This window comes from Columba livia, chromosome 14, assembly GCF_036013475.1.
Source record: "Columba livia isolate bColLiv1 breed racing homer chromosome 14, bColLiv1.pat.W.v2, whole genome shotgun sequence".
In the NCBI taxonomy this organism is placed as follows: domain Eukaryota; kingdom Metazoa; phylum Chordata; class Aves; order Columbiformes; family Columbidae; genus Columba; species Columba livia.
In genome coordinates, this window is record NC_088615.1 from 7,226,020 (window position 1) to 7,246,951 (window position 20,932).

A 20,932-nucleotide genomic window follows, 5' to 3' on the forward strand; every position below is an offset into this window, starting at 1 on the left:
TCAAGTTTGACATCACCTTGGAACCAGCAAGAGACCCATTTCGTGGAACAGCACCCACCAGAGGCAATAACAGCCAGAGGACCCCGCTGTGAGGAGCAGCGTGGTCCATAGACCCCAGAAAACCCAGGAGAGCTCAGGCAGAGGATGGCAGTGCTGCACAGCTGCCACCGTGCCCTGATCCCCAAGTGCCTGGCACTAGGGAACACACATGGGGCTCACAAGCATTTTCTAGCAAGCTTTGCCTTCTCCCATCCCACCCCTGAGCCACCCCCGGGACATCAATTAAACCTTTCTCTTCCCATGGGCTGAAAGCATGGGCACAATGGGGTGGTAGGGCTGCAGGAAAGAAAGCACACATCTCCCCATTCCAAGGCAGTGCCCAACAGGAGCTGGCACTGCCCTTGGAGGACGAGAGGGCAGCAGCCAGGCTGGGGAAACCCCCCTGCCCACCCTGCTGGGGCAGCCCTCCTGCATCCTGGTGGCAGCCGGCCGGGAAGGGGCGAGAAGGCGTCTGACAGCGAGATGGGACCATGCCCAGATCCGCTCTGCAAGACACAAGGAAGGCGACAACGGCAGCGGCGCTCTGGTTAGTCACCGCCGGGAAGCGTGCCATGCTGGAGGCTGCTGGCAGGCCGGCAGTGTTTTCAGCCACCTGGTGTGCGTTGCTTTATTTTGATGATTTCAAGATTTCTCCAAGGAGGGGTGCAGCCAGGCGGGAGCTGGTGGGAAGTGCAGAGGAAGGAACAGGAAGAAACTGCAGGGGCTTGTTGGAGACAGTCCCCAGGGTCCCTGGACATGGGGCCAGGCTGCCCCATAAGGACAAGGCTCCAAGTGGAGCTGTGTTACTCAGGAGGCAGCTGCTGCAGGTGCTAAAACTGGGTGCCTGTCACCTGCTGGGGGTGCAACTGTCAAAGTGACACGTGTCTAGGAGGTTTGGACCAAAGGTCCCCAAGGTGGTGGGGACATGGAGTCCACCAGCCCCTTTCTTGGCACTGGGGGGGGACCCTGCAGGGTTCATTCAACCCTGCCCAAACAACGGCTGGAAGGAGGCAGGGGAGGACACGGGAGCGGGGACACAGCAGATGCATTTCGTCACCCAGCCAAGGGGTGTGTGTGTGTGTTGGGGGAAGGGATGGTAGGGCGTGTGGGTGCATTTATTGCCTCTTCCCGCCAACGCCGGCTCCCTGTGCACACACGGGCGGCAGGGACCCAAGGGCACAGCCCACGGCTTGCTGGACTTTTACCCTGCTGTGCAAACAGGCAGGCGCCAGATTAGGGTATCAGTTGGAATTTCATCCTGTCAACGGCACCCGCAGCCTCTCTGGGTAGGTGGCAGAGCATCTTCCCTCCAATGAGGCCTCTCATACACCCATGGACACCCCAACACAGCAAGTGAATTTGGGAGAAGCACGTTTCATCTCTCCCAGAACTTTGTTCCCATTCAAGCTTCGCCCTTGAGCAAGTCCTTGCTAGTGATGTTGATGCCCAGGGCTGGGTTGTCACCACCCCATCCCCTGTCAGGGCAGGATCCCACTGGCTCGTCCCCATGTGGCAATGACGAAGTTGGATGTCAAAGGCAGGCGAGGCCCAGCAAGGGAGTAGGATGCCTGTGGAGGAGCCAGCTCCCGGTGAGGGGACCATGATGGAGTGTCAATGCAGAAGTGGATCCCATTTGTCCCCATCCAGGCCAGAAATTCAGGCAGGTGGCCTATTCAGTCCCGTCCTTTTTCCTATATGGCACTGTCTCCATTTCCTTTACCTTGCCCATCCTGTTTTAGCTCCTGATGCCTCTCATGGAGGTGCATGGTCCCGTGCCACAGGGAGCCCAGATGCTGCGCCAGTGAACACGGGGTCACCAGGGTGCAGCAGTAGGTGCAGCTGCTGTTGCAAGATCAGCAAAAAACCCTTTGCTCTGTCCCTCTCTTTGCAATGTCACCTCATCCTGCCCCTGCTCCTCCATCTCCTCCACCCATGAGGACTTCATCCTGCATCAAGTGTCCCTCCACAGCCGCTTGCCTTGTGTGGGCATCTCAGTGCACATGTCCTCACCTCTTCCCAGGGAACGCTTGGCATGTTTTGGGCCTGGAGGAGCTGCTTTGGGAAAGTATTTGAGAGCAGCCCCTTGCTTAGTGCCCCGCAGTACCAGAGTGACATGGCTGGGAAGGAGAGAGGAGAACGTTGGGCACTGATGCCAGCTGTCCCAGGTGCTATCTCACATCCTCATTCTCTGTTTACTCTTCTTGGACAAGGAGGATATTCATCCCATCAACAGCCATAAAACAAGATTAGACGCCAGGAGACGCCAATGGGAGGTGGCCACGTCGGTGAGCAGCTGGCCTTGTTCTTTGGCCTCTGCCAGCCCAAGCCCAGCCTCACCTTTTCCCCAGCTCCCCTCAGTTTGCAGCCGTCGGGTCGTCCGGCACGACCAGCCCTCTTGGTGCCAAAGGGATGGTATGTGGCTGTTCCACGCCACGATGTGGGACACGTCACCCCTGACAATGTCCCTGCAGGATGGGCATGTTGCGTGTTACAGGGGCAAGGCTGCCTCATCGAGACATCCGTGTGTGCACTTTTTGGTGGGGCTGGGCAGGACCCCTCGTCCCCAACCTTGGCTGTGCCCAGGGACATCAGCATTGGTGCGACCCTGGAGCGGGCATCCTTCCCCTGCTGCAGCACTGTGGGCTGCGAAGAGACAGCAACAGGATTGTGCAGGATTCCTGCTCACTTTTATTTTCACTGATGCCTAAAAAATAAGAAGGTAAACCAGTTCTGCTTTATATACACAAAAACTGAGCCAAAGTCCTGAGCCAATGCAAACACTCATCCTCACCATCAAGCACAGCTGGCAGTGGTGGCAAGGGGAAAGTCACCAGCCCCTATGAGAGAGAGACCCAAATCCTATCAGAGCTGGAGCAGTGCTGTGGGTGCAGTGGGATGGCAGGGACCTCCTTGCAAAAGCTGCAGCCTGCCTGGGTACCTTGTTTTCTGGGCCAGGAGGGGCTGGGAGCAGTGTGAGGCTGGCAGTGGACAGGGTAGCTGAAGGATGCGATGCATGAACAGTCTTGGGTGCAATGAGAGGGCTGAGCCGGGTGCTTTGCAAGCAGCGGAGGACATGTCTGCTGCTCCATGGTTCTGGAGCTCAGAGAAATGGCTCTGGGAAAGGCCATGTGAGCTGCCACATGAGGCCCGTGCACCCTGATCCCTTTCTTGGTTTTGGGAAGCTGCAGCTCAGGACCACCCAGCACAGCCCCAAGCAGGAGACATGCACCCTCCCATGTCCCAGCCGTGCCCTGTTGGCCTTTGGGCTTTGGAAACCTGGCCCAGTAGAGTCGTCAGGACTCAGCAGGGTGAAGGGACAATTCAACTGCAGATCCGCAGCAGGAAAAGAGGGGTACCAGATACTGGCCTAGGACACACAGCAGGTGGTGCCGTGCTTGGAGGACGGGAGAGAAGAACCTGAAGTCCTTGGGGTTTTGAAGAAAACAGGAAAATCCCACCCCTCTCTCTTTCTGGAAACCACTTGTCCATCGCACAACACGAGGGCACATGCCAGCCCCTCCTCTGCCCCTGCCTGTCCCTGCAGCAGCTCCTGGCACCCACGGTGGCTGCACTCCCTTGGAGGAGAACCACAAATCTCTCACTATATCGGCCCTTTTGGATGGCCTGGGGCAGGTTCTTGCACCCTGCCCTGAGGGCAAGGGTCCTGCCTGGCTCCCACAGGCCAACTCACTCTGCCTTCGGCACCCCCTTCCCAGAGCAGCAGATCCAGGAGACCAGCTCAGCAGAAATCTCTTTTGCCTCGAGTCCAGCTAGGTCTGTTTTCTAATTCAGTCTTGTTCAGATTGTCCCAAAAAGAACCAGGCAGCACGATCTCCAGGAGAACTGAAGGAAGTGTCCACCTGAAGCACCATAGGCGAGCCATCCTCCACCACCACTCCCTTCCTTCTGCTGACATTAAGGATCTTGCTTTGGGCAGCAAATACCAGAGACCAGACCAGTGTGTTTTTCCTACAGGAGAGCAATATGACCTAACCTATGGTATTTACATAGGAGAGAGCACACCAGCCCCTTGGGAAGGTGCTGGTGCCATCTTGCCCAGCTTCACTTGCTGCTCCGTTGGTTCATTTAGGGGCCATCATGTCTTTGGGAAGGGGCTGTCACTCCAGAGCACAGGGACCGGCTGGGCTCTGCTGCATAGTGCTTATCTCTTGGTGTCTGTAGCTGGTAAAGGGGGCTAAGGCATGAACTCCTCCTTGATTGTCAGTGGAGACGAGGAGACGAGGTTTGGGGTGCTGCTGCTGCAGAGGCCTCCGATGGGTCCTGGTGTGCCAACAGACGGCGGGGTGGGTGTGGTGGTGCTGGTGGGCTGGCTTTGCTGCTGCATCTTCTTCTTGTTCACCTTCCTCTCCTTCGCCCTCCGATTTTGAAACCAGATTTTCACCTGCAGAAAAACAAAGACAGTGAGGGATGCAGCTGAGGATGACAACCCTTGGGGCAGGGAGAGCATCCTGGGGTTTGGAAGAGAAGGTGAAGACATGGAGCAAGGTGAAACCACCTCTGCCTGCTTGGGCTTCAGCCCTTCCCCTCCCCAGTCCCATCTCCACCCAGGACGTGGGTTTTCCTGGGACACCACAGCACTGACCTGCCGTTCGGTGAGCCCAAGGGCAGCGGCCAGCTCAGCTTTGCGGCGGATGGTGATGTAGCGGCTATAGTGAAATTCCTTCTCCAGCTCCAGGCGCTGGTGGTCTGTGTAGACCACCCGGTACTTGTCTTTTGTCCTTGTCTTGCCTGTCAGAGAGAGCAGAGAGGGGGTGAAAGGGGGTGGAGAGGAGCGGTGGAGGGGTAGGAGCATCCCCAAGAGGATGGAGGAGCTATACAGGTGCTTGTGGCGAGCTCAGGAGAAGCTGTGAGGGTCCTACTACATTTAATACACATCCTGGGTAGCATCGGGGTGTTTCTTCATGTTGGAAAGCATCTGGGCACTGCACATGGTTTAGTGCTAGATTTGGTTTGTAATTGGACTTGATGATCTTAAGGGTCTCTTACAACCAAAATGATTCTGTGATTCTATGAAATTGCTTGGTGGAAAGAGCAGGAGGGATTCAGAGGCGTCTCGAGAAGATGGACTAAGAGGAGAAGAGCTGCAAGCCCTGTGGTGGGCTGAGGACAATCTGCCTGAAAAATTACAGCCTGGGAGGACTGAGGGAAGACCAGCTCTTTGCCAGGAAGCCCAAACCCAAGGTGCAATCACTTGCAGGCACTCAGATCAGGACAGGGACAAGATGGAAAACCCAAGGATGACAGCATTTCTCTGTCACCAAGAGGGTTATTTTTCTCATCCCCACACAAAGCTAAGATGAATGGCAGCACTTATTCATTCCAGGCAGTCTTTAAAGTTGCTCTGGAGAAAGCCTACATGGTGCCCAATCACTCTTGGGAACTGTCTCCATGGGCCAGTGGTGCTTGGCTGATACCAGCCCAAATCTTGCCTTGGGTCATCCCAGATCTGGACAGAGCTCGGCGCCATAGAGCTCCATATCTCCATGCACATGGATGCACATCCTGTGGGACTGCAAATGGCACCTGCTGCTTTCTAGTCAAAAAATACAGTCACAAATAGCCCAGCAGGCTTCTCCATTAGCTCCTTCATCAATCTGCGCACACACAGGGCGAGCGGCAGAGCAGGGGCCAGTGGCCTGAACTCTGCCTGTGCCGCGGGATGCGGGTGGCACTTCAAGGAAGGATGCCCACGCCTGGCAGTTTGCTGACAAGTCCCTGGTGCTATCCTCCGCAGAACAGCCCATGGGTGGGGAATAAACACAGCTGTGAATATTTGCTTCTCCACCCGAAATAACAAATTCCTGTTCCAGGGTATCGGGAGTGATGGAGTTGTGAGTTCAGCTGAGCAGCCACTGTCCTTCCAACTGGGAACATGGCAATTTGTTTGCCTGGCAGACACATTTGTGCATCTTCTGAATTTCTGCTGCTGAGGGGCAGGAGCAAGCCCAGAACAGCTCTCTGGATTTCCCTGGGGCTGCCCGGGGTGTGCCAGCATGGGCAGGATACTGCCCATCCCTGCTGCAGAGGTAGAAGGAGGGATTTCTAGCGACCTGGCAACCCGTACACCCTCGCCTGCAGCCTGATTCCCCTGGGAAACAGAATCTTTGTGTGACTGCCATCCTGCTCATCCATTCCTCCTAACAATTCCTTAGCACATCAGTCAGTTTGAGCCAAATCTGATGGACATCTGGGCAGCTCGGCAATATTATTAAATTGTGACCATCCTGGTGGAAGCAGGAGTTTGGTTGGTGCAGAGCAAAACTGTGCTTCAGAGACTCCAGGGTGGACTCAACCCTAACCAGACAACAGAGGATATCCACACAGCAAACCTCCAATCCTCAGGCTGCAAATCTGTTTGTCAACCAACTCAGTTTTATTTTTAAGCATGTCTCTCCCCTGCTTCCCCATTGCAAGAAGACAGGGACTTTCCTAAGCCACCTCTGATGCTGAAAGGTAAATGTGAAAGAGCATCGGAGACAGGACAAACGCATGATACGCTGAGAGTGGTACAGCGGCTCCATTGGGATAATTTCCCTTGCTGCGTCCTGTGGGATGCCAAAAGGCAGCTGTTTTTCTACTAAATAAGCAAGAGCCAGCAAAGGTCCAGCTCCTGCTATTGGCCACCGAGCAAACCATGTGCAGAAATGCATGAGTGTATGTGTGCACCCTTGGGCGCATGTGGGAGCTGGAGTTGGAACAGGAGGGGTAGGACTTGACCTTAATGCTCCCAGGCACAAAAGCAGCAGCCCTGAAATTCAATTTGGTGCCCAATTTCTGTGACTGTGTCACTCTCCGTGTCCTCCCACCCTTGCTCCTGGCAGCAGGTGCTGACATGTGCTCAGCATGATGTGAGTGGCGCAATGCCAGGGGCTGTACGGGATGGCCAAGGGTCCTAGCATGGTCCCAAGCAGCACTGAAGCTCTCCAGCGATCCACAGGGGAGGGTGGATGCAAGGGAATGGAAATCAAATCTCCCAGCACCAGGGCTTGGGTTTTGCCACTGCTTGGTATTTGAGGGGTGTGATGAATTCAGTCATTGCTTTAGAGAGTGGGGAGCCCAGCGAATCCCTCCTCACCACCGCTGAGACCAAACCTGCCTCTGACCGCATAGTGTGACTCTGCAGGTAAAAGTGGGGTAAAAAAGGTAATTTGACTGAATAAGATGTGTATGGCGATGGCTGCAGACACGAGGCTGAAGCACAGCGTTCAGCTACAGTAGCATTGCTGAGTGTTGGTCTCCTCTCTGGCACAGCACAGGGCTGGAGCAGTGCCAGGGGCATCTGTCCCACGCAGGACACTTTCCCACGCTCTCCCCTCGCTGTCCCATGGGACCCCTGCCCTACCCAGGGGGTCGCTGCCACCTCTTGTCACCCCGCAGGCAAAGGGTTCATCAGCACAAGAAGGACTTGTGCATCCCAGCCCAGGAGGGACCCATGTGGAATCTGCAAACACAGCGATTCCCAGGGAGTTACAGAATAAACCAGAGGCACCAGCAGAGATTTATGCAGGGTTTAGCAGCTCCATGAGAAACCGGGCTCCCTCTGTCTCTGTTCCAAGCTCAGGGACTCCTACAAGTTCTTTTCTTTCTCATATATATATATTTTTTTCTTTTTTGAAAGCAAAAACCTTTCTGAAGAGATAATAACATTAAAATTATCTTATTTGTGATATTGCTATTTGAATACCACTGCTTAGAGAAAAACCAGCTGAAAAGCAAATGAACTGACAGATAAAGTAAAAAAAAAAGTTAAAGAATAAAGAAATAAGGCGGTTTGTGAATACCACATATGCCACGAATTTCAGCAAGAATTATTATTTCCTGCTGCAGCTGTAAATAGATCCATCATGGCTTGTTTTTGTTATTCCCTCTTCACCATTCATTCTTCATGAAGCCTCTGCTTTGCCTCAGGTCTGGCAGACACCAGCAAGCAGCTGCCATCTGAGCAGGGCATCAGTCTCTTGCTGCCCAAGATCAGGCAGCAGGGCCTCAAAGCAGAGGGCTCACCACCAAGCCAGAGATGGAAAGTTATTCATCTCAAATCATTGCTGGTTTTGGTGGTGTTTGCTGAATTTGGGAATGTACCGTGGGTGATTCACAAGGAAAAGAAAGGGATTTGCAAGAAATACTATTGACAATGAATAATTCGACTGCCTTGAATATGAATGCTGGGTTACACTTAGCTCTCTCCTGGAGACTTTTTATGGCTTTGTGAAAGGAAAGAGGAAATTTGGGATGAGCAAGCACAGCTCCTTATGGGGACCCCTCATACCTATGGGGAAACCCTGGCGCTGCAGCGGGGAGTGCGACCAAGCAGAGGGACGGAAGAGGGATGAAGCTGCTTCTGTGTTTCCAGTGAAGCCCTTCAGAGGTGGATGGGATCAGGACAGCCCGGAGCTGCTGTGCGGATGGGGTGTGTGGAGTGCAAAGAGGGTGCCGGTGATGCACAGCTGTTAGCCCTTCTCAACCCTGCTATGCATTTAAAGTCCCTTCTGCTTGTCCCCAGAACACCAGGCAAAGGTACTGCTTGGGCAGGCAAAAGGAGCCATTCGCAGGGCAAGTGGGAATGGTTTCGACTTTGGGATCAAGGCAGGGCCAATGTCTGCATGGGGAGAGGGTATCGTTACCGATGTTAATGTATAACCCTAATAGCACTCACCTGAGCTGCGATTAGATAAGGGAATAGCTTTAATGTGCTGTGCAAACCCAAAAGGACGCGCTCCTGAGTGTGCACGCACACGCACCCACACACGGGAAAGGGGACGGGTCCCGACCCCCAGCCCAGATCTGTTCCCTGCAGCAGCCCTGCCCGGGGATGGGGATGCTGGTGCTCCTGCCCTGGACCAAGTCTGGAGCCTGGCAGGGGAAGAGAAAATAAAACCAAATCTCTGTTCCCACCATTCTGGCCTCTGTACCTTCATGGCCATGGCAGAGGCTGCCAGGGAGGGGGTAATTCACCCTCTCCAGCCCTGGCCTGCCCAAAGGATGGCTTTCAGTAAGAAACTGCCCCAAACACCCTAACAGGTAGGCTGTAGGGTGATGGAATATTTTGAAGATGGCATTGCGCAGCTTTATTCCCGAAGGAATAGGGGAAGGGGCTGTTCCAAAACAGAGAGGAAAAAAGACCATGGGGTGGCAGTGGCACCTTGAGAGGAGGCAGAAAGTAGTGAAGGAACAAGACCTGTCACTGTGTTTCAGAGCTTGTCTTTTGCCCAGTTCCACAGAGCAACTCACCCAGCCCGGTGTGTCCAGCACAGCTAAGAGGGGGTCAGGCTCCATCCCCATCCCTGAGACACAGCGGGAGCAGCACAGCTGCCAGCAGCAAGGAGCATAAACCTGCATGTTTTTCTAAAGGTCTCTATTTCACAGGTCAAAGCAGCTCCAAATTGCAGCAGCAGCTCCCTGGGAAGCCGCTACGCAGCCATCAGGGCTCCGATCAGAGCAGCCAGGGTACGACAGCCCCAACGCACTCACCAGAGCCACCGAGATGAGAGCCCACCGCGGTGCCGGCTGTCGCGCCCCAGCCACAGAGGTCCCCGAGGCCTGGGGACACGGGCACATTGCACATTGCTTTGCACGGGAGGTGCTGGCGTGGGGGACGGAGGCTCGGCAGCTCTGCACGCCCCGCTGCACGGCGACTTCTCGCATGACTGGCATGAAAAGTCTGGGCAACGTGCTCCCGGAGCCACCTGGTGTGGTCTCACCTTCCTGGTGATGCTCTGACTCCATCTATACAACCACATCTGTCTGTACTGGGTGTCTGGTTCCATGCTAGATGGCTACACTACAATATTTTAATGCTGGGAAATATCAGATGTGAAAGTCACACCATCAGGGAGCACCAGGGAAAAAACTTGTCCACACTGGAGTTAAAGTGCAGTGAGACAGGGTGCAAGGCTGTCCCCCCACCCAGGGTGGGTGCTTTCTCCCCATGATAAAGGTGCTTCATTCTGAATGAGCAACAACCACTTGCAAAGAGGATAAAATCCTCCCATCCCAGAAGGAATCAGTGCTTTATCAGGATTTGCCATTCCTCCCCAGGGAAAACATCAGGGAAAACTTCCCCCCACCCCTGGCATAGCTTCAGCAATGCTACGGCTGAAGAAACTGAGGCACAGAAGCAGATACAAACCAGAGTGAAGTCCCAGGGTCAACACTGTGGGTTCTGATCACTGGTGGGACTCCTGTGTACCTTAACCCTCTGGTTCTCCTGCAGCTCCAGGGGGGGAACCCCCCACTGCAAAGACAGGAGGGCTGCCTGCAGAGCGATGCCCCATGACAGAGACCCCAAGACCAGGAGAGGGCTGGGGTCAGCTCCCAATGCCCAGAAGCCTCTCGGCTGGCTGGAGTCACCCCATCTGGCAGCCAGATGTGCTCCAGTTGCTTCTGTGCAGAGGGGTCAATGCTCCCTCTGCCGAGCAGCCGTGCCACGCAGAGGTGATGCTGACGCTTGGGACAAACAGCCCAGCTCATTTCACTGTCCCTAAACCTACTGGAAATGGGAACTCCAGAGTCTGCACTGACAGCGGCAGGGGCTGAGCCCCCGAATCCCTCCCTCTGCCCCTCCTGCCCCACACTCGCGTGTTCCCTGCCTTTCCCTCCAGCTCCAGCAACCAATCCCAAAGCACACAACCTCCTCTGTGGCCAGTGAGGGGGGATAAACCTGAGCCCCCCATCCTCCCTGAATGCTGGGAAACAGCAGATCAGGGTTTTCACAAGCCTCCCCCTTCCCATGTATGCTTCAGTATTGTCAGCTATTTTTCCTCTACCGCAGGAAGCAGAGGGGTGATGGATGGGACGACTGGTGTGGGGCAAAGGACCGGAGCCATGTGGCTTCCTTTATCACCGCCAGCAAGAAACAAACCCCTCTGGAGGGCAATCCTTCCCGAGATCCCTGCCTGAGACCATTCCTCTGCCAAAGGGCGCTGGATTTAGACAACAGCTGGGTGTCAAAAACTGGTTGAGAGGAGCCACCCCTGCCACACTCCCCCCCCGCCCCGCACCGTACATTTAATGTGTCTGTACTGTGGAGGGAGAGGATGCTGTATGAACCCTCATGCAATGGATCCTCCCAAGGCTTCCCCAGCTCTGCTCCAGGCTGGAGAAACAGGCATTTCAGAGCTGCGGGGCTGAAGGCAGGACTCGTCTGTGCCCGCAGGCACAGGGAGCCCCTCCAAGGAGCCCAACAACCCTCCTGTACCCAGGGTAGCTCCTTGCATGGCTATTCGCCTGACACTGACCCAACCTGGGGATTTCTTCCTGGTGCCAAAAATTTCAGAACAAATGGTGGTGCTCCTGCGGGCACCCACTGGCAATAAAACCTGATTCAGCTCAGTACATCATGCACTGTCCATGTATCACTTAAAAATACACATCACTTGTCCTGATTGATTCCTTGTGTTCTGAACACAGAGAATTGAGCTCTATGCTTCCAAAAAAGCCTCACAGCTTTGCTGTGTGTATGGCTGGGGGCTGCTTGCCTGGAGATCCACAGAATCACAGAGTAGTTGGGGTTGGAAGGGACCTCTGGAGATCACCTGGTCCAACCCACCTCCTAAAGCAGGTTCACCAAAGCAGATCACAGAGGATCATGTCCAGGTGAGTTTGAATGTCTCCAGAGAAGGAGACTCCACAACCTCTCTGGGCAGCCTGTTTCAGGGCTCTGGCACCCATTGCCCCTCATCCTATCATTGGGCACCACTGAAAGGAGTCTGGTCCACCCTCTTGACATGCACCATTGAGATATTTATAAACATTGATGAGATCCCTTCTCAGTCATCTCTTCTCCAAGCTGAACAGACCCAGCTCTCTCAGCCTCTCCTCATAAGGAAGATGCTCCAGAACCCTCATTATCTTTGTAGGTTATGGGACTGGCAGAGCCAGAAGGCAGACACTGGGGTTTGGTGCCTGGCACAGCCGCGCGGGACAGCCCAGCTGCTGGGGAGGGGCAGAAACACGTGGGCAAAGAGCCGGATTTGGGGAGCGCAGACCGGTGTGCGGGAGCAGAGACTGGCCCTGGCTGGGCTCCGTGCTGTCAGCACTGTGGGATGAGGCCAGCTCTGCACACACACCCACATACGTGGGGTGAAGGCAGCCCTCCTGCAAGCCTCCTCCTCCTCCCAGGAGGTGCAAACCCCAAGGGGATGAGGAGCAGGTTGCTGGTGGTTGCAGTGAGATGGTGGATCCCCAATACAACCCCATGTTCTCGGACATGGAGCAACACAACAGGAGATGCTTTAATCTCAGGGGCAGCAGCCTGAGGCTGGGCATTAGAGCAAGCATTTCCCAGCCCTGCGGTGATTCAACCCTTTATTTTGGCAACTGGCAGGTTCCTTCAGTTGCTCCCATGTTTTTATGAGCACCAAGATGAGCGTCACCAGCCAGGTTCCCGCGCCAGGTCAAAGACCACAGCAGCAGAGGACGGTGAGGAGTGCTGGGGTGGCAAGTGAGTGGGAAACCACCCGTTTCAGAGTGTCACCTTCACAACAGCCCCATGGCACTGAGCTTGGGTCCACCTCATCTGGGTCTGCCACCTGGCTGGATTTGGCTGGGCTGCAGCAGGAGGAGGAGGATGGTGAGGCAGTGGTGGGGTCGGCTGTGTACCAGGGATCCTCTCCCAATTCACAGCCTCATAGGGCTCAGCCCATCCTCACCGTGGGGCAGTGAGGGGGAAGGATCCAGCCCCTTATCCATCGATCGCAAAGCTAACAGCGCTGGCATGGGCGTCCTTGAAGGGTTCCCTGTAGGAAACATCTGCCATTGGCCAGGGGTTTAAAGCGTTCCTGTGCTAATCCCAGGGTATTAGCCAGCCAAGCCCATCACGTAGGTACCGCCGGTGCTCCAGGAAAGCCCTTTTTGTTCAAGGAAAGTCGATTTTAGGAAAGTTTGAAAGGCCTGTACCTTGGCCAGCAGGCTAGGCGGTCAATAAATCCCAGCTGGGGCCAGGAGCAGGTTGTGGGTTAATAATTCAAGGGGAGAAGACTGATGGGCCCCAACGCACGCACACATGGAGGCACCTGGAGGAGCAAAATGTCTCACAGGGAGTGACTGTGTCCTGAAGAGAGGTCCCCCATGCAAGGACTGACCAGGGAAATGCACCATTCTACAGCCACTACCATCATCTTGAAATGTACTGTGCACAGCATGTACCCTGCCTATCCAGGGAAAACATTTCTGTTTCACTAACAGGTTTTTTACTCTTCCTTCCAACTTTCATGTACCTCACTAGGGCTGAACAAATAGAGCTGGAAAAATCATGCTGGAAGAAAACTGAGATGGAAAACTGCACACCCAGCAAATCACCACATGCCCATGCTTGGAGCATTGCTCTTTGCTCTCCATCACCCCACAACCTGCCCGGGCATCACGGGCACTGACACCACACAAAGCACATTCCAAGGGATGCCCCAACGGGACTTTCACTTGCAATATTTAGCACTGTGGCACTGGCTCGATTAGTGACCTAAAAGCCAGACCCGAGGCAGTATCTGAGGATTTGCATAACTAACAAGCAGAGGGTGAATTTCAAAGTTCAGCCAGCCACTGTTTCCAGCCACCTTCCTGAGCTTTTTATAGAGCTGGGGTGCAATTCACAGGGAAGTTTGCAAATAATTGTGAATAAGGAGGAAGCATGAGGCTCTGACATGCTGCTTATGAAGATTTTATGAGCAGAAAAAGAGGTGACATCGGAGAGAGAAGTGAAGCCTGGGGACATCTTCCAGTTTGGTTCCCTTTAACCCCTGATTTCCAGCAACACTCTGGCATCGCAGTCCCTTCTGCTGCAGGGTTATCTTGGCTCAGCTGGGTGAAGCACACACGCATTTAGCAACGGGTACTTAAATCATCCCCCTGTAAAGCCTGACTCTGCAGTGAGTCACTAGGAGATTTCTCAGTGATTTTTCTCAGGCTCTGAATCGCATTTGCAGAAGCCCCAACACATTCATATTCCCTGCATCACATTTTCTCTTACCACCACACAGCTCTTTCCCAAAAGCTTTCGAACTGCGGCCAAGAGCTGTTTATACAAGGCAAGACAGAGAGGGAACCTTAATTTACAACCCTCTGAAGCATTATGATTTATAGCATTCACAATGAAACTGTTGATATTTATAGCAAAAAAAGTCCGTGTATTCATTTCCTTTTCCCATTGCTGTGAGATAGGTAGTTAATCAATCAAGACTGATTAAAGTCCAGTTTATTGATTTCAATAAAACAATTCATCCAAGAATTTCACCCTTATCTATGTCAAAACCATCTCTGCCCTACTCCCTTTCAACCTCAATGGAGAAAGGTTTCTTTTTTATTTATTTTTTTAATTTAGAGGCAGCCATGGAAAACACAGGCTGCATCCCAGCATCTCTCAGCAAGTGGTCCCACTGCGGCCAAATCCTGCAGCCGCTTGGCACCACAGGTGCTGGGCTTGGACCCTCCAGAGACACAAGGACAGGTCCTTAATCTGCCAGTGCCTTAAAAACGGACTTCACTGGTCATCCAACCTGGGGAAGCACCATAAGAATGGGGCTTTCACCCCAGCACCCATCCCTGCATCTCTGGGGCTGGGCTGGGGCAGCTCCTCGGCTGCATGCAAGGGGAACAAGGCTGACCTATTTCTCCCTTTGTATGCATTTAATCTAAGAGATACAAACTAAGCAACTAATGATATTTTTCCAGAATTCAATCAACTCAATTGTCATTTAACTCAATCAAAGGCCCTTTCAAGCCCCTGTTTTATCTCGGCCCCTCTGCTGGGTGTAAAACCATGCCCTTGATGCAGAGGAAAGGTGTGCTGTTGTCTTTCTCCCCTCATTAATTTTCCCCCCCCACCTCTCTCCTCAGATGAGACTGAGACATTCGGACCTACAAAACCTGCAGATGTGGCAGGGTCCCATCTGCATTGGGGGGACTGCAGGATCACACCCGCTTTCCACTGCAGAGCAGAGCGAAGCCTTCAGCCCCAGCACACCAGTGGGTCCCCATCACTGGGTACAGGGGGAGGCATTTTTCCTAAATAGGTATATTCAGTGATTAAAATGGGACAGGAAATACCAGCCTGCCTCTCCCCTCCTCTTCCCAGACTGAAGCTGTTTTTTTTCCATTCATCGTGACGTTCTGCCTGCTCCACCACAGCCACTGCTCGTTCTGGGACAGCCCCATCCCCATCCCTGCCACACGGATCCGGTGAACATGAGGAGCTATTTTCCATGCTGGAAGAGACCCCAGGCAGCTCTGCATGAGCCCCCCCTTGGATGAGGATCTTTGCACGGGACTTGGCAAGTGGGGTACCAGAAACAAGCCTAAAATTAAAGACACTTTGCAAACTGGGAGCCCTGGCCCCGATCCTAGGATATGGGGCAGCAGTAACCAAAAGCAAACTCATCCCCAAGAGATGCCCAGAGCCACTCCAGTAGCGAGTTTGGCCCCAGCAGTGCTCTGCGGAGCTCACGGCCAGCACAGGAGAGGGAGAGGGGTGATGGGTCTGGGCAAGCCCGGCGGGCAGGGGGTCTTGCTGTGGGCAGGATGGGTTCAGGCTGGGCTGGCAGCAGCAGTCACAGCCTGGAGGGGAAGATGAAAGGGCGCAGGCAGGGCAGGACAAAGGGCCCCGCACCTCACCTCGCTGTCAAAGGAGCCGGTCACCATCTCCATGACAAAGCAAAGCTCTTGTCAATTTGGGCTGGCCCCAAGGGGGGATCTGCCCACAGCCTTTGAAGTGGGCAGCAGGGCCACCCCGGCCAGCGTGGGCAAGGGGCTGGGGTCACCCAAACACTCCCCCCCACCCCTAGGTCAGGAGTTCAGCGGGGACAGGACCCCGGGGACAAGGGGACAGGACTAGGTGAACAGCACAGCCACTCAGTGCCGAAGCCAGCAGTAGGCACAGGAGAGGGGACACCCGCTCACGCAGTGCATGGCACCCACACGCTGTGTGCACGCACACATGGCATGTCACACCCGAAGCACCCACATGCACCCTCCACGTGGCACTGTCCCCAATCACACCACACCTTGCACACACATCATACACACACTCTGCACCTTGCACACACAGCACACACACACACACACACTGCACCTTGCACTGTTCTCAACACACACCGCCTTGCACGCACACAGTGAGTATGCAGCATTCCCTGTATGCTCTCACTGACGGTGTATACAGCAAGCCCCATGCACGTATGCTGCTTATGGCACCTTGCACATGCACGCAGAGCCTATAGCACCTTGTGTGTACACCTTATAGACATGCACATAGCACATGCAGCACATTCCCTCCACATATGTACATATGATACCTTCCCTACACACATATATGCACACACTACACATGCACGCAGCATAAGGCACCTTACACACGCATATATCCACCCCCCATACATGGGCTCTCACATGCAGCTGCACACCAGCTCACAGCCGCAGCCCCACACGCTTCCCCTTGCACACATGAGACACTCCGTCCACACCCGTCTCAGGGCTGGTGGGACCCCAGGGGTCTTCTCCAGCTCTGCCCATCCAACGTGGTGGTGGCAGGAGAGGGCAGGGCTGCAGGGACAGAGACTGGCCAGGGAAACCGAATTTCCAGCCATATAATCCCCGCCACTAGCAACACCAGTCCCCTCCCTGCCCACCTCAGCCCCTGCCACCTCAGCAGTGGGATCCCCCTGCTCCTTGGGGTCCAGGGCCATGCCAAGGGCAGGCCAAGCGTGCTGTCCCCTTGCCAGGAGAGCCATGGGAGCGGGATCCAGCCCCTCAGGATGTGAAGCCCAGGGATCCTCCGCACAGAGGAAGGCGCAGGGGTGCGGTGTTGGGGGTTTCCTTACCACTGCTGCTGGTGCTGGGAATGCTGCGCCTCATCCACTCATACGGGGTGCGTCTCTGGGCATTAGGGGAGAGCTGGGGGACCGAGCTGCTGATGGGTGGAGGCAGGAGTCCAGAGCCCGGGGGCTGGATGGAGTTAAAATCTGGGGGGCTGAATCCAAACTGCCCTGGGCTGGCGGTGGAAGGCGCGGCGGCGGTGCTGTAGGAATGCCAGTCCTCCTTGGCAGGGGTGTAGGGAGAGCCCCAGGCGGCCGCTGGTTGCCCGTGGTGTGGGTCGTTGTTAATCCCCGGCACATGGTGGTAGCTGGCGAAGTCCGTGTACTGGGGCGGCCCCGGCACATAATTCTGGGGGTTGATGTTGAGGCTGGGATGCCGGACAGGGCTGGGATACATGTTGGTGTCCTTATCCAAAAGATAACCTACATACATCTTCCCTGGCCGGCTCCGCGCACATGCTGCACTGCCGTGCTGCCGGCTGCGGGCCGGTTGGGTTTGGCGGGGAGGCGGCCGCCCCTCCTTCACCGCCACTCACCTGGGCGCCTTGGGGAGCTGTGTCCCAGGGCCAGGCACCTCCCTGCCCATCGGCTTTTATTGGGCCCAACCTCTTGCAGCATTTGCATTGAAAGGCAGGTTTGCATTTCAAAGTGCAGGAACCCCAGCAGGGCGAGGGGGGTGAATTCAAACCTCCCATCCCAGCTGCAGGGTGGCTGAGGTGGTGGGTGACCTTGGGGAGCACCGAAGACCCAACGTCCCCTCTGTTGTCACCACCCCACAGCTGTCCCCATGCCACTGGCCATGGTCCCTTTGTAGCAGCTGGCTTTGGGGACACTAGGGCATCCAGGGCGTCACCCACCAGAATGCCCCAAGAGTGCCCACCCTGTCGCTGCAGCCATCCGTACCCCAGGAGCAGGGTGCCTTGTGTTGACCCCTTGCCATCTGTGGGCAGAGGACAAGCTGGGCTGTGCCTGCCATCAGCCCTGTCCCCATGTTGGGGGACACCAAACCCTCTCTCCGGTGTGGTGCTTTCCCAGGCCCAGTGGCAGCATCTGCCTCATTTGGAAAAGGGGGGCTGGTGGGAAGAGGAGGCTCTAGGTTCCCCTACATTTACTCCATCCGAGGCCAAACCCACCCCTCCAACTCTGACAGCAAAGCTCAGCCCAGCCCCAGAGAGTGGGATGGAAGGACAGACAGAGCCAGCTGTGTGCAGGGGGAATGCCCCCACCCAACGGGGAGCCCCTGGGCTCCGACGTGGCTCCAAGGGGCTCATGACCCTGCAGCAAGAGGAGTTTCTCACCTGTTTTCCCTCTTAAAGAAGTGAAACCATCTCCATATGTTTTCTGATAGGGAAAACCAGGCAGAAAACAGGACCCTCGTGCAGTGTCTCTGCCTGCAAGGCGGGAGGTGGCCACCAGCCAGAAACACCCTCCAGCACAGATCACACACTTGTCACCTGTCAGGACAGACACACCTCTGCTTTGCAGGGGTACAAGGGACCACAGGTCAGCTCTGTGTCATCCAAGCCAGAAACACCCATTATCTGCAGCCAGGAGCCTCCTCCCAGCCAACATCCCCCTCCCCACCGGTGTCACACAGAGGCTCCACTGGCCACCACCACTTAGTCCCAGTTGTCCTTTGTAGTCTGGCTTTTTCTCCTGAAACCAAAGCACAGCTTTGCAGAGGCTCCAGGAGGGTGTTTTGTCACCTCCTCAAGGCCACCTCTACCCTTTTCTCCACACCAGCCACTTCTCCTGCTGGAAACATCAGCGGGACAAGTACCGGTTGTTCCTCACCCTCCCGGGACAGAAACATCCTGGAATTTGACAATAAGAAACTGAAAAAAAATAAAATAATACAGAGGAAACAAAAACAAACAAACAAACAAAATTTAGGATAAAAATAAGAGGATGGAATAAAATAGGAGACTTTCAGATCTTTCTCCTGATATGAACCTGGGAAGTGTTTCAGTGTCGAGTTGCTTCCCAGATTTGTGGGGTTACAAGGAAAATGGTAACAAAACCAGCAAAGCCTCCCTGAATCCAGGAACTCAGTGCATTTGGCGCACGACCATTTCTTGCTTTTCCCCTCCTGCAGCTGGTGGCAGATGTCCCCAGCATTAGTCAGTGGGTTGGGGACAGCACCCAGACACCAGTGCTCCCCAGGGCCCCACTCGCTGCCACCCCAGCCCTCCCTCCCCACGGCGCCCTGAGCAATCCCACGTTTGTGGAGGGATCGGAGTGTCCCCAAACCCCCGCAGCGCTGCTGTCATCTGTTTGCTCAAGGTGGACTTTGCAAAAGCCGGCTGTACCCATCTCACAGGTCAGACTGCTGCCGTTCCCACCCTGCAATCACACATGCTGTGCTGGAACCATAATGGGGCAGCCACTCCAACCCCAGAGCTGTGGACCAGCAGCAGCTCTGCATCAGTCCTGGGCACCTCATGCCATTGCTGCAGCTCAATTTCCAGATGAAACTGGGTGAAAATATTGTATGTCATTGGATACACTCATGCCACATCCACTCCCTTGCAAAGAGGTGGGAGTCAGGATGAGATCGAAGAGGACAATAAGTGATAGGGGATTTGGCTTGCAAGATGGGAGCAGAATAAAATCCCAGCAATGGGAAATCACCTCCAAAGCTGACATCACCCTGAATTTGCCTCCTGAGACCTGGCACGGCCAGAGGTAACATGAGAGGTGAGTGATTTGGCCATCCTCTCCTCCCTGTGCCCCCCAGCATCCCCTGCCCCTCACCCAGCCTTGTCCCAGCTCCCTGCTTTGTGACAAAGCCGACCACCCCATCCGATGATGATCCCAGCTCGTGCTGCAGTTTAAATTGATGGATGTGCCATATGAACCTATCTACCCTGTTTTTTTGCCAAGGTCTCAACACAGTCATGGTTTTGTTTAGACAAGAAAGCGAAGGCCACCTTCCTCCTACTCCTCCTCCTGCCAGCAAATTGACACTGGCTCAGGGGGGTGGGAAAAAAGAAAAGAAGAAGAAAATGTCTCCTGAGTGGATGGTGGGAGATATGGAGGGATGCAAGTGGCTGCCGGGTCCCACCCCAGGGACAGCTGCATTTCAGGGATAGGGGATGCTGGGGTCATTCCTGCTGCTGGCTGTTTCCAGTGGGCAGTGATGGGCAGCCTGGGTCCCCTTTTCCCTTTTCCCAGCTCTGGAGCCATGGCCAAGGGCTCAGGCAGCTGGTGGAGACTGGGGTCCAGGGGTCAGCACCCCACACCTGCATCCTCCCCACAGCAGCCATGCTGTGAGCTTCCCCAGTGCGGGGTGGAGGGGGCAGGGGAGACAATTAGGCCATAAAGTTCCACTGATTATAACTTCCCTCTTTTCCTTTTCTTTGGCCTGTTTATTGCTGGGGGGGATTATGGTTGACAAAGTTTATGCTGGGCTCCCAGCTGCTAGACTGGGGCTGAAGGGTGCTGCTGGAGACACTCGGTGCCCCAGGATGCCGCTCATACCAGGTTCTCATGGGTGAGCAGGTCAGGGGCTGCCAGAGCCCTCAGGGATCACCGGCTGGATAAAGGGAGGTGGCAGTACCCTCTCCATCCACCCCAGAAACCCCCTGCACCAAACCCAGCCTGGGGAGCTCCTTCTAGTCCTCCAGACCTGAGATTCCTGCTGGAAACCAGGCGGATACAGTGGAGGGGAAGAGCAGGCAGGGTTCCACAGCCGCTCCCTGGGGCTGGGCTCTGCTATCCATGATCGAGTGATGCCATCTCCTGGAAGCAGGATGCTGGAGAAGGGAGGGCCGGGAGGCCCCCAGGGCCAGGCTTCAAGCAGCTGTCACAGATAGAGCAGGTTTGCGGATGAGATCACCAGCCCACCACCTTTTCCATCCATGGAGAAGTCACTCACCCCAGGAAACTGAGTCCTGCCTTGTCTCCTGGCTTGCTCTGAGCCCCCACCATGGTTTCAGCAGGACAGAGAGATGCCCACAGAGGGCTGAGTAGGTGCCTCCCCTCCCTCCTCCTGCCCCACTGCTTCCCCAGCACCCACATGGGCCCATGGTCACTCCGCTCACCCCAGCTCCTGCTGCTCCCAAAGGCAA

The 20,932-nt window shown here is 55.1% G+C and overlaps 1 protein-coding gene across 1 annotated transcript; it reads right to left on the bottom strand.

Annotated features, from left to right (window-relative positions):
• Positions 1 to 2,742: 2,742 nt before the first annotated feature.
• On the bottom strand, positions 2,743 to 17,430 carry CDX1 (caudal type homeobox 1). Its single transcript, XM_005503399.2, has 3 exons — positions 16,869 to 17,430; positions 4,643 to 4,788; positions 2,743 to 4,441 (listed from the first exon to the last, which is right to left on the bottom strand). The coding sequence occupies exons 1-3, from the start codon at positions 17,293 to 17,295 to the stop codon at positions 4,235 to 4,237; spliced, it is 780 nt and encodes a 259-aa protein (XP_005503456.1). The 5' UTR covers positions 17,296 to 17,430; the 3' UTR covers positions 2,743 to 4,234.
• Positions 17,431 to 20,932: the final 3,502 nt, after the last annotated feature.